At 33.6% G+C, this 13,749-nt stretch overlaps 2 protein-coding genes and 2 long non-coding RNA genes across 4 annotated transcripts; 1 reads left to right on the top strand and 3 right to left on the bottom strand.

The window, feature by feature from the left end:
• Window positions 1-1,617: 1,617 nt before the first annotated feature.
• Window positions 1,618-3,136, bottom strand: LOC142227655 (uncharacterized). Its single transcript, XR_012719949.1, has 2 exons — window positions 2,799-3,136; window positions 1,618-1,942 (listed from the first exon to the last, which is right to left on the bottom strand). It is a non-coding gene; the product is annotated as an uncharacterized LOC142227655 (long non-coding RNA).
• Window positions 3,137-4,598: 1,462 nt separating this feature from the next.
• LOC142227654 (uncharacterized) lies at window positions 4,599-5,734 on the bottom strand. Its single transcript, XM_075298114.1, has 2 exons — window positions 5,484-5,734; window positions 4,599-5,419 (listed from the first exon to the last, which is right to left on the bottom strand). The coding sequence occupies exons 1-2, from the start codon at window positions 5,530-5,532 to the stop codon at window positions 4,905-4,907; spliced, it is 564 nt and encodes a 187-aa protein (XP_075154229.1). The 5' UTR covers window positions 5,533-5,734; the 3' UTR covers window positions 4,599-4,904.
• A 2,130-nt stretch (window positions 5,735-7,864) lies between these two features.
• Ctu2 (Cytosolic thiouridylase subunit 2) lies at window positions 7,865-9,290 on the top strand. Its single transcript, XM_075295191.1, has one exon. It carries the CDS (start codon window positions 7,952-7,954, stop codon window positions 9,212-9,214), a length of 1,263 nt encoding a protein of 420 aa, XP_075151306.1. The 5' UTR covers window positions 7,865-7,951; the 3' UTR covers window positions 9,215-9,290.
• Window positions 9,291-13,136: 3,846 nt separating this feature from the next.
• Window positions 13,137-13,636, bottom strand: LOC142227652 (uncharacterized). Its single transcript, XR_012719948.1, has 2 exons — window positions 13,394-13,636; window positions 13,137-13,321 (listed from the first exon to the last, which is right to left on the bottom strand). It is a non-coding gene; the product is annotated as an uncharacterized LOC142227652 (long non-coding RNA).
• Window positions 13,637-13,749: the final 113 nt, after the last annotated feature.

Raw genomic sequence — 13,749 nt, 5'->3', positions numbered from 1 at the left:
TTATTTCTTTTACGCAAAGTATCTATCTTAAAGAGAAAGTCTTCTACGTCTTCCGTTCCGTCAAAATAAACATTCCATTTGTCCATTGAAATTGGTTTAATAACATTGGGAGCGCTCAAAGTTTCACCTAACATCGAAGAATTTGGCTGTGACACATTTCTTTGGCCTCTATGTGTATGACAATCTTGAGATGTATTAGATATACGAGAAACATTAGTATTATGGTCATTTGGTTGATTACTATCAACCGTTTCGCTTAAAGTTCGTCTTAGATTACTCACTTCCTCCAAATACAAACGATGATTTAAAGACATTACCCTCTCTAACATGGCCTCTAATCCATCTAGATTGGTCATATTGTTACTGCCCGAGTTGGAAGCGGTGGCTCCTACTTCACCTGCTACTTGATTAGGATTATCTGGCATTATGCTCTCTTTTTGACTTACTATTACATCGATCAGGTTACCCCTGCTTCTTGTCCGATTCGCGATAGGACTAATATCTAATCTAGGTCTAATGACGGAAGGATTTTGAAATTCCCCTTCTTCGTCTATAGTGTAATTTACTTCGGTGTCACTTAATGAATCTTCCAACTTATTTAGCCTTCTTGACTTACGTCTTCTACTTGACATAACCGAGTCTCAATTTTCAAAAAAAAAAATTATAAAAAATTAGATGTGAACGATATCATTAATTTTGTGGGAATGGTATACTGCATTTTCAAGGTAATACTTAAATTGGTATGTAAAAGCTATTAATATATTTCAAAGATATTTACCAAGAACATCGCCCTCCTACAGAAAACAAATACTTGAAATTTAATTTGAATTTTCTAAAATATCGCTAAAGTTTATCCTTATTTAAACCGAATAAACACTTGACTGACATTTAAGAAAATAGGAAAAATACTATTGACTCTAAATTGTAAATGTGGTTATCTTTCAGCTGTCACAAGATTAAAAAAAAAATTACGCTATCTTTTAAAATCCGACTAACAAACTTTCGAAAACCGTAGACTTTTCTGCTGCTTCAAATTGAAGTTTACATTCTTCAATTGGTATGCACAAAAGTAAAATAAACATTGTGGGAAAGTAAATTGCATCATACGGGCAGAATATCATAGCATATCCTGATCCTGGTCTAACCTACTAAACTTGAAAAATCTCGAATTCGGCTAAAAGCGAACACGTTGGGCGCCATCTCTTTTGTTGCCTTATGTTCTTAAAATATTTAAACAGTTTTCCTTTTTGCTGGTCGAGCTTAGAATGTAAGAAAAATGGGGCTTAGCTCGCCGGATCGGGGAGGGTCCTTGACCTAACTAAAAGGATTCTTAGCAACAACAGAAATCAAAAATATATACATTCTAAGACTTAAAATCATTTTGGCCTAAATATGAAAAAATCGAAATAACCCGCAACCGATGACATTTGGTATATATCTGTATATGGGCGAAAGCTGTTTTTATCGCCAGGACGCTTTTATCAAAACCCACCCTCTACTCTAAATGAATTACGCGCCCGAAATATTTTATTATTCATTTCCCTAAACTGTTTTGAATAAATTTACTTTACCTCATTACATATTACCTTGCAATACACCATTCCCAATTAGAAGAAATTTATCTCATTTCTGTACAATTCAAATTTATACACATTTATTAAAATAATTCATTTTTAAACCTAACAATAAATGTCGTTATATTTTATGTATGAATTCCCAAAATAAGAATTTAATCGAACGTATATTTCTATATACCAAAATGTATGTTAATTCATATAACCAATTTGTTAAATGTAAAAAAATAAAGCGCTTGACTTACATTTTTAGATCCTCTGTTGAGGATAGCGATGATCTGTAATAGATGGACATGATATGGGCAAAAACAAAATCTTCAAATATCATATTGCTTTCAACGATGTATTGAGCTCAATCCATACGTGTTCTGTAAAAGATTTCAAAATATAGATGTAAATAAAATATGCCACCAAATGTAATCATATCATTAATTTCATGTAATTTCAATGTAATTTCTTCAACATAGGTATCCCTACAATCCATTATGATTCAGGGCTATGTAAAGAATTTACATAGTAAATTCAGTCATGCACTTTTTGTTGTTTTGTTTGTTTCTTTGTTATGAAAGAATATTATGTTAAGTATAAATATCACTTAAGCCATTAAAGCAATGACTATCAAACTTAAATGTTACACTAAGATGAGAGAGCTTAAATTATGTTACAATTAATGTTAGTTTTAATTCATAAAATTTAACATAGCAGATGTAAAAAAAAAGAAAACTTAGCAGAGTAGTTTCTCAATTCTCTTCCGACTCCATTCGGAACAGAGCATTGACTTAATCAAACTATAGGGTAAATTGTTTGTGTTGAATGGAATGCACATGCTGCGTAGTTGTTGGTGTAAATTATGAGAAGACTTTCATTCTTCTTTTATGTTCATTGATCTCCAAATTAAAAGGTAATACGCAATATCCAATTTTTTTGGCAATTTTGTTACTTCTCCACAACAAGACAATTATTTGGAATTTCAATTTTAAGGGCAGGAAGGCCTTGGGCCTATAGAAGGCCTTGACAATTTTATAATTTTCAGGTATTTTTGTATAGATTTTTTTTTTTTTGATTTTCCAAAAAAAGTGGTAAGAAATAATTGGCGTATCACTTCCAAAATTTTATCTTGCTTGGGTATTAATTCGTATTTTTTTGCGCTTATTGTTTTACATCAATGCAGGCGATCACTTTGAGTTTGGGTTATCCAAAGACATAAATCTTTGGACCACATACTTAAAATTCCTTTAACTCGCGTGATAAAGTTTAATTTTTTGCAGCTTAAAATTTGTGTATATCTTAACCACAAGTGGATTGCTTTGAATTAATACTTTTCTGTTTTAATTAACTTCACAGCTCGGCAATCGTAAACTTTTGAGTAAGAAAAATATAGAAGTTTATACTTTGACGTGTAAAAGAGGAAAAAAACGAACCGGAACACGAGTTATTTATGAATGACATTTGACCAATCATATGATATTTCATCTTCGGAACAGTTGATGCTAATCATTTACACTGATTAGATAGATAGATACCTGCAGAGCGTTATTTTTGAATTTTTATTTAATAAATGTTCATTATTTTCATTGAAATAAAAATACGTAATTATGGAAATTTTTAGTGTTGGACACACGCCTCAAAAATTTTTATAGATATATTTTGTTCTATGTAGATAAAAAAATTGGACTAAAAAACTGTAACACGCGACATATAATCGACGAATTATTAGATTCGTCATCATCATCCGATGATGAAGAAACCATAGCAATATTACAGCCAGAAAGAAAGGTTCATTGCCGAGTACATAATTTTGTGGAGAATGTCATTCATGTGTATTCAGATGCAGAGGTAGTTAAGGTCATCAATGCAGTACATACATCAACATTAAATGTATTTCTAGTTTAAAAACAACTTCCGCGTAAGTCGTCAAAGTGTCGCATACCTAATGGAACGTTTTGAGTCTGTTGTAATTGAGCGCTCGTACCAAGGAGGAAGACCTCAAACCAACGTAGAGAAACAATTGTAAGCATTTTTATGGTAAGTTCTTCTTGGCACTTACCCTACCAGTATTCAAAACATTTCAAACTAGGTTCTGTGGCAACAAAACCACTATCAGGGAAGTGGCAAATTTGTTTGATATGAGCCGATCTTGTACCCATCGCTCTATTAGCAATGTTTTGGAATTTATGACAAATGTCATAGCTCCGGAAGTAACAAAATTTCCACGAATTCCTGAAGAGAAGGACACCATTGCTACTGAGTTTGAAAAGGCTTGTCTGTCAATAGTATCTGCAATGTAGACTAAAATGAAAATTTTCAGGTTTCTGGTATTCCTTATGTTTTGGGCTGCATCGATGGGAGCTACATATCTGTAAGGACACCGAAACATAAGATACGATCTACTTACGCCAATAGACACGATAAAATTTCTATCACAATGCAGGGCATTTGTGACGCTAAGATGTGTTTACCGGTGTTCCAAGCAAAATACATGATTCTAGAGTTTTAAAATTATCATTTATTTCGAAAGAATTGGCAAACATATGTGGCAACAAGTACTATCTCTTAGGAGACTCCGCCTACCCGTTGCGCGAATATCTTCTTATTCCTTATCGTGATTATGGAAATCTAACAGAATCGGAAAAGCTCTATAATTTGAAGTTAAAATTGAGTTAAAATTGAAAATGCGTTTGGTGTTTTAAAGAGCAGGTTCCGGCAGCTAATGCGTTTAGATTTTCATAATGTCGATAAAATGGCAAAATTTATATTAGCATGTTGTGCTCTGCATAACATTTGTATCGACAGATGTGACCTTTATGACGAAAATGTCCCAGAGATACCAGTGGAAACTGCGGACAAATATTCCGATGAAAATCAACGCGATATCTTATTATCACAGTTGGGACATATTCGGAGAAATGATTTAAAGGACTATTTGTTTAATTCAAATTTTTAATTTTTATTGTGAAATGGTTTGTACTAAAGAATAGTTTATGCTAACTATATACTACATAATATAAATAAAATAACATGTAGTATAGTGTAATTCATTTATACATATTAGAAAGTAATAAAACAAAAAAAAATAAAACGTTACATAGAAACTCAAAATTTAATTTTGATCAAAGGTACTGAGTTCATAATTATATTCTAGAAACATTTGGTAAATTTTTTTCACGAATGCAATTTTTTTAAATAACAATTCATGTATTAACATCATTCACTGTGAGAAAAGTCTGCAATGGCTTTCATATCGAGAAAAATCTTTGATTCACTTCAAGGTATCCTTTTGAATGCATATCAATGGAAAAATTTTTACCAAATGCTTATTACTATTTTATATTAAACTGCTTCAAAATTGTACTCAATTTCATTTTGTTCGGAGATTCTAAGCAAAATAGTTTGCATTGTATTCACTGCCTCCATTTTTTCCTTGTGACGACGTTCCTTAGCTTCCTCTTTCATATTTGCAATTTCCAATAAGGTGTCATGTATGGTCTTTTTGGAGCCATTCTCGTAATTTTTGTTTTTATTTTCCTTTTTTACATACTTTTGGCTACTCAACTGAACTTCCGGCTCCAAGGAATCGTCAAGAGAACAAATATTTTCCAGTTCTTTTTCAAAGTCAACGCGCTGGCGCTTAGCCCCAGAAGTGTTGTTGTTTTCAATAGCAATCTTTTTTCTTTTTAAAACTGTTTTGTATCGTTCCTCGCATTGCTTTGGAGTTTTTGTAGGTATATCCTCCGATATTTTTGACCACATAGCCTTCTTATTCTTAAATTTTTTCATTGTTCCTATTTCTGGCATGTATTTCCCATAGAGGTCAAGCATCATCCGTGTCTCGCCATCAGTCCAAACTAATAATAAGCATGTGTTTATATTGAAATACAAAATTGCATTTGTGTAGTTTGTAACACTTACCTTGTACTTGTTTAAATGATTGTGGACTAATTTCAATGTTTTCATCCATATTTTATACAAAACAGATTTACGGATGAGATGTGAATGTTGTTAATATTTTACTGTCTATTTTTTTATTTTATTTCATTTTACGTTTGCCCTGTTTGCTCCTTTGAATTCTTTTCAGCCCATTCAAATGATAGCACTTTTTTAGGTTGCTGGCAACATTTTAAAAATGCGTATTCTATACAGACAAAATGAAGGCAAAACACTTTTTTCAGAAAAGAAAACCAAAGATAATTGAGTATAACAAGATTAAGCATTGTGCTCTTATAAAGAGAAAACAAATGTCAAGATGTAGAGGGCTATGAGAAAAAAATTGTTTTATTTGTCAATTTTTTCCAAAGCAGCTCTGCCCAGGAATAAATTTAAACGGCAATATTCACATAAAACCATAATGAATATTCGCTTTAATATACACATACGTTTTATTTTAATTTTCTACAATCGTTTTGGTATTGCTTTTGTTTACGTCGGAAAATATCAAACACAAATGTTATGATATTTTCCGACGTAAACGGCAGTACATTTGGGAGACACGTCGACGCAAACTTCATGATATTTTGTTGGCAGAGTCCTCTGGTGTTTCAGTTTTGCTATGACAAGACTGCATCTTCTTCTCAATTATCTTTGAGAAAACACCATAAGATTTTGCCAGCAACATTCGAATCTCAAAAGGTGTGCTCATGCGTACAGCCCATAAATTTCGTAGCATCCCAATATCTTCATCTATCTCTGTAAATAGGGTCTCAAACCCAGGGATGTTAACTTATTTATGCCTATTTTTCGTGCGAAAAAATACAGGGTTGTATAAATATGTGTCTGAAAATACTCAAAACAAACATATCGCATTTATTCCGCGCTAACGTTTTTTTAAATGGAGTATAACAGTTTTTCGTGCGAAAACGTGATCTTAGTCTTGACTACAACCAAAGTGCTCATAGTCTTGACTACAACCATCTAGAACATTCTACAAGTAGCCGGAACAATAAGAATAGTATAAGAATAAATAACAAAAGGGGTTACTTTACAATGAGGGATTGAGATACGAAGAACACAAAAGGTGTTTAGGAAAGTACTAGAATATAAAGATGATTCTAACAGGAGATGATCAAAACATTGTTACGAATTTGATAATTATTGATTTAAGTTTATTTAAATTAGTTTCCGTCAATTACCAAATTTCAAATTGTAACGATAAAATTTCGTTACCACTTGTTAGAATCATCTATTCATTTTCTGGTACTTTCCTAAATTTCTCTTATGTTCTTTTGTTTGCTTATTTTCATATCGAAATGTTAGTTCTTACTCTCTCATAGTATAACAACCCCTTTGCTTTGTTATTTTGCATTCTCATTTCATCTCATTGTCTATTGTCATTGTTATTGTTGTTGTAGAAATGCGAGCATATATCTATGTGAGTGTATATGTGTTTGGCAGCCACCAGATGAATAACTTAATGGTCGTAGATTCTTCTAGCGTTGTCAAAGAATGTTCTGGCGTTGCCAGAATATTGTAGTGCTGCCAGAATATTCTCGCATTGCCAAAACGTCATATATAAAAGCGCTCGCATGCTGCTAACGAGTCAGTCTCAATTAAAGCGTCAAACGAATAACATCAGTGTGAACGAATTGTAAAATGAATTAGTGTAAAGTCATAGTAAATACATTGTAGATTAACGTTATTGAAACGAACAGTATTTTAATTGACGGGTAATTAAAAACGCCTAAATATAAAAACGTAACAATATTATTATGCTATTTTTACGAATTTGATATTTCTAGATTTAAGTGTATTTAAATTAGTCTGTAATGCGCTTTACAGGCTATCAGTTATTCCGGACGACAGTGCTCGTGTCGAACTTATCCCATATATTGTGCACATTATAAGTTAAGTCCGAAGGCATAATCGATACTGCTGCATGTTTATGGGATCGATAACACATTTACCGATTATTTAGTCGTCGTCGACCAGTCGTATCGATCCGACACACTGTAAGATTCTTTACAAAAACCACATTCCTTCCGGAATAACTGATATTCTGTAAAGCGCATAAGGAAAACAGGATTTAAAACCTACTTTGTAATAACAAATGTTCTATGCATAAATCTTTCATTATATTAATATTTTTGGCAGACAATTTGAAATTATAACTGCCGATGCCTTTATAAAGAATTTATCAAAACAGCTCTTCGACTTCAACGTCGATAATACCAAAGCTGCAGGCATTGTGCGACATCTTTAGTTTGACATTTGTTGTTTCTCTCTAGTGGTGCATTTGAAAGACGGCCATCCTGTGTTTATTGGGGTTCTGCCACAAATTATGACAAAACTGTGTTAATGTGGCAGCGCTGTGTCCTTAGCACATGTGTTCGTAACAAACTTTATAGGATAAAGTGATCAAAATAATTCATTTAATATATTTAGAGATGTGTAGTATAGGTGAAGATGATTTTGGAGACGATGGAGGCCTACATACTATGGTACCTGATGTAAATGTGTTGAAAGAAAACCATAACAGGCAAGATGTACATTGCAAAAAATGTGGGAGCCCCAAAGCGGAATATAAGCTTGCCTTTAGAGAAGCAGAGTGCAAAGAATGTTTCCTACATTATGCCCGCCATAAATTTCGGGCTACGTTGGGTTCCTCCAAAATTTTGCCCAAAAATTCAAACGTGATAGTAATTTTCGATGGTAGTGCTCAGTCAACGGTACTTCTGGATATGCTACATTATGCCCAAACACAAAATACATTTAAAAGGTTACATTGCAATACTGAGGTATTAATTATAGATAACTATCGGCTATGTTCCAACAATAGCTGTGAAAATGAATTATCAAACTTCATAGCAAATATTAAAGATTGTTTAAGGGAATTTGAATTTGAGTGTTTTATTACTCCATTAGCTCGAGAATGGAATCCCAATTTGGTTTTCAATTTGAAAACGTTACCAACCGACTATTGTCAACTTGTGAAAGAAAGCACAACCAGTTTTATTAACTCATTGAACACCATCAAATCATTGACTTCCCGTCAAGATTTTATTAAACATCATCGAAGTAAGGTTATTTCCGAAGCAGCCAAACATATGCAATGTAACTTTGCTTTCTTGGCGGATATAAGTTCAGATTTGGCCTGTGATCTGTTAGCTGCCATTTCTTTGGGTAGAGGTGCCAGTGCTGCGATGGATGTGGCATTGGTAGATGACCGACTTTCAAATAGTGTACAAATTGTAAGGCCTTTGAAAGACTTGAATGAAAACGAAATCCAACTATATGTGAAAGCTCAAGATCTGCGGCTGCTTGAAATCAAGTCATATGGAGACGATGTAGGTTCATCAGGAAGTTTACAAAACTTGACAAAATCATTTGTTAAAGGTTTGCAGATAAATTATTCTTCCACTGTATCAACTGTCTCCCGCACAGGCAGTAAAATAACACGAAAGGTGAATGGTGAAGATACAGCATACTGTTCTTTCTGTAAATCGTTACTGGACTGCAAAAATTCGCCGACCCTTTTGGCAATTGATTTCTCACGTGTTGTGAGCCAAATCGGAAATAAAACTGAAAATGCGTTAAATCCACATGATAAAATAAATCACAATGTTAATGAGGGGACACCTTTCAGTACATTATGTCACGCTTGCCGCAATATATATGCGGAAACAACAAACAAAAATTTATTGCAGTAATGCAATAATAGATATGATATATATTTCTATTGAAACTGTAAATAAAAGCTATTTTAAATATTAATTATAACACATATTTCTTCAAAGATTTCTTCATTTCATTTATTCGAATTTAACGTACAATAAGTAATGTAGTCTAGTTTTATGGGCTGTTGGAAAACAATTCCGTTTGAAAGCGGACTCTAATCCTAATGATTACTACTATAGTTAATACTTCGTTGAGATGCAACATTCTTCCTTATTGGTACAATTAACTCCTTGTTATATGATGGTTTTCATTAGTTCACGGAATTCAACGAAGTTTGCTGATAATAATTTTCAGCGTTGAATCCGGACAAAGTAAACACGAACTCAAGAATTAACCCTATTTCCCCAAGCTGCTCCAAAAACAACGGGTACTAATTTGAGAAGATAAAATCTGCAAGACGAATATAGTATTAAAGTTAAGAGAGTTCAGGAACAGTTAGTAAGTTGTTTAGCAGTTACCAGGCAGTTAGAAACTTCGCAGAGCACTGCCATCAATGATATACGTTATCAGAATGACATAGCTCAAAGAAGACTAAATCGAGCAGACATAGTCGTTAAGGGATTGCCCGATGGTGAACCAGATTTACGAGAGCATATCATTAAAATTGCTTCCTTATGTAATATAGTGTTAAATGAAATAGAAATACTACATTTGTTACATGGATAAGGCAAATCCATGCTTGTAAAGTTAAATTCCGCTTATAAAAGAGATGTAATAATGGCAAACTATTACGGAGGAAGAGAAAATTTCCTTATTGATATCATTGGCGGTCCCATTAGAGACAGAATTTATTTACATGATCACCTCAACCAAACTGCTTTTCCACTGTCGCAATTTGAGAAGGCCTTCTTCTTAAGCCTTCGTTTATACCCGAGTAGTTTTTTACCGTTGTTTTGTATGATATGATTGTAGTACACTTTGGTTATTTAATTTTAAATATTTTCTCGGTGATATATCAATTTAATGCGAATTAGATATATTAATTATGGATCTCGACCGACGCATTTGTAGGGCCTTCTTCTTAAGCCTTCGTTTATACCCGAGTAGTTTTTTACCGTTGTTTTGTATGATATGATTGTAATACACTTTTGTTATTTAATTTTAAATATTTTCTCGGTGATATATCAATTTAATGCGAATTAGATATATTAATTATGAATCTCGATAATATAGGCACTATTGTGCATAATAATCAAATCTACGTTCCCAGCTAGTAAACTCCAGTAACAAATTGAACATATGTCATTTCAATGCACAAAGTTTTAAAATTATTCACGGTTCTTCCAAAATGGCGGAAATAAGAAATATCGAAAACAGCTGTTTGGATGTTGTGGGAGTTAGTGAAACCTGGCTTAAACACGCTTTAAGTACGGTTAACATTGGGAATGCGAAGATTTTGGTTGGCGTGGTTTATCTTCCACATGGCGATTACCAATCGTTTGAAGATGACATTTCCGATTCATTGGTTCAAGACTCTGATATTGTTGTCATGGGTGACTTTAACAACAATCTGTTTGATGTTGTTAGGGCGCATTCTGTTAAGCGATCTTGCTCTAGAATGGGCGTTACGATCGTACATAACGCTAGGCCGACTCATTACGACGCTTATCACCAATCTTCATCTCTGATAGACTATTTTTCTGATATCGACACCTCGGTTAGTTGGACACCGCGGTTAGTTTATTTGCCCTAATGTATCGAAACATGGATATATTTTTATTTCAGTTGAAGTTGCGGCTCGCCGAAATCCGCAATTTTTCGAGTATATGGATTATGAGCGCTTTGATACCAATGAGTTAGATTCACTCATGCAATTGGCGGGCTTTGCGGGTATATATGAATCTTCAGACGTGGACTTCCAACTCAATGTATTGATGAATGGAATTAATGTCGTCCACTCAGCCTTTCCCAGAAGGGTTGCTAGGCCCTCTTCACGCGGTACACATGATTGGATTAACTCCCCAGAGGTTCGGTACCACCAGTCATTGGCAGATTCTGGTTATAGGGCATTCCATCGCGAGAGGAATGAGGAGAATTGGCGGGTATTTTGTAGGGCCCGCAATCGTGCGAAGAATGTCAAGAGAAGGATGAAATGCAAATCCCATGTTTCACGAATGCTCGAGATCGAAAGCGATGTGGAATGTAATCAGGGGGATGGACTAATAAGTGATGATGGTTTTCGTTCTGATCACACTACGGTGGATGATGTTAATGATTTGGTTTTTCGGCTTTTGTGCGTAACCAGTTGGGTCCTACTGTGGAAGGAGAGCGAACGTTTCCGATTGATTTTGCGGAAACCGGATTTTCCTTCAGTTGCATTTCATCCGATGATCTTCTTATGGCTTTCGAGTAAATTAAGTCTAATGCACCAGGCTGTGATGTAGTTAATACTATTATTATGACGTCTTCCTTTCCAAGTGGTTGGAAAATCGGCAAGGTTGTACCGATCAGGAAAAAGTCCGACCCCACATCTTCGGAAATATATCGGCCAATATCATTGCTGCCCATATTGTCGATATTTGGAGCGTAACAACATGCTCTGCGACGTCCAATGTCGTTTTAGGAGTCACAGAAGTTCTGCGATGTTGTTAGTATGTCTGACTGGTTCCATCAGAAGCAATTTTGCGAACCATAGGACTAGTGTCTTACTGTCTCTCGACCTTTTAAAGGCATTTGATCGATTAGACCACGGTATTTTGATACGGAAGTTTCATTCCATTTGACTTTTCTTCAAACGCATGTAGGCTTATTAATTCATATTTGACAGATAGGCGTCAGTATGTATATATATATATACTTAATCACTTCTTTTCCTTTTTGTCAAACGATCCTTAGCATGGATAAAATGTTTTTGTAATACATTCATTTCCCTGTCTGTTGTTTTGTATTTAAGATAACATATATCTACAAATATATAAGTGATTTTCTTGTAATAAAATTTATTTATTATTTGTATTATACATATTTACTTACTTTTAATTAAAGTTATTACGAAAGATTTTTCAGCACTGGGCTTAGTGCTAGTCCCCTTCCAGCCATATAATGTAGCCAGTTCATCGGAGTATACTTTCCGAACTGAATATCTTAAAAATTGTGCGGGTCCTTCTTCGCCGGTTTTTGCCATAAACTCTTCCTAAAAAATGCAAAAAGTGTTAAGAAAAATTATAAATTATCAATTTTATTTGTTAGTTTGTTTCGTCGTCTTTCATACTTACAATTTTTTTTAGCTTTTCTTCATTTTCCTGTAGCAAATTCTCAAATTCATTTAAATCGTTTTTATTATTAAATGGAAGTTTCTGACAATATTATAGAGATTGCCCCGTTAAAATTGTGATTTAAATAAAAAAACACTTGCAATAACTCTGTAAGATCATTATTTGATCACCAAAAGTACTCGAAGATGACTCCTTTAGACGATTTTAAATCGAACACATTTTATGCTCATTAGCGCGAGTCATTTTCGTGCCTTTTTTTGGTCCCGTAACTGTTTAAGCAGTTTTTGATCACCAAAAGTACTCGAAGATGACTCCTCTAGACTGTTTTTGTTAGATTTTTGTTGTATTTTATAACGAACTCATTTTACGCCCATTAGCGCGAGTCATTTTCGTATCGTATTATCCCTGCCAACATTTGTTGAATTTGGAGGCGCTTCTGAGAATCCCCACTACGTCGAAAACAGTCGTATACGATATCCAAAACTCCTCGGAAAAGCGCCGTCACTATTGAGAAGTTGTACCACGCCAAGTTACTACAAAAAAGTATCGCATGAGTGCAATTATTAGGTGCCCATCTGGATACATTTAGAAAGACGCCAATAAGAGCCCCTTCAAACAATCAGAGAAAGTGCATTTTATGATAGTTGTAAAAGAATCATTGTGGTCAAGTAACACACGATTGTTTAGATGATTATTAATTTTATTAAACATTTATAAATTCTCATAAATATAACATTTATACGACTATCACATCACAATTAACATATTTTTATGCATTAATAAAAGATTGAAGTTGAGTTTCAAGTTGCAAGTTACATGTTGTTGCGTCTATCAGCCAGTGTTTTTATTCCCAATGGAGACAGCCTGTCGGGAAAAATATTTGAAAAACTATCACTTTATTCCATTTGAAAAGTCAAAAATTGTTCACCAATATACCTTTCACAATTTTAAGCGAAATAACTATGTTTTCAGCACTTCATTATCGTTTTTATTTAAATAAATTATAAGAAGCTAGTTGTGCTTGGTTTTTCACAAAATATAAAATGGCTCTTGTAACAATAGTGATGGCAAAATACTTACGAATAGTGATGGCAAAATACTATCACAGTTGGCGATTGTTGCAGTGTCACATACGAGTCTGTGGTAGCGATGAGGATGAAATGGAACTTTGAAATGCTGGCAGGGTATATATATATATATAAATATATATATATATATATATATATATATATATATATATATATATATATATATATATATATATATACATATATATATATATATGTATATAT

The sequence above is a fragment of the Haematobia irritans genome, chromosome 2 (genome assembly GCF_050003625.1).
Source record: "Haematobia irritans isolate KBUSLIRL chromosome 2, ASM5000362v1, whole genome shotgun sequence".
NCBI classification, from domain to species: domain Eukaryota; kingdom Metazoa; phylum Arthropoda; class Insecta; order Diptera; family Muscidae; genus Haematobia; species Haematobia irritans.
Note: the sequence above shows the minus strand (reverse complement) of the source record. Positions and strands in the feature narration are given on the sequence as shown.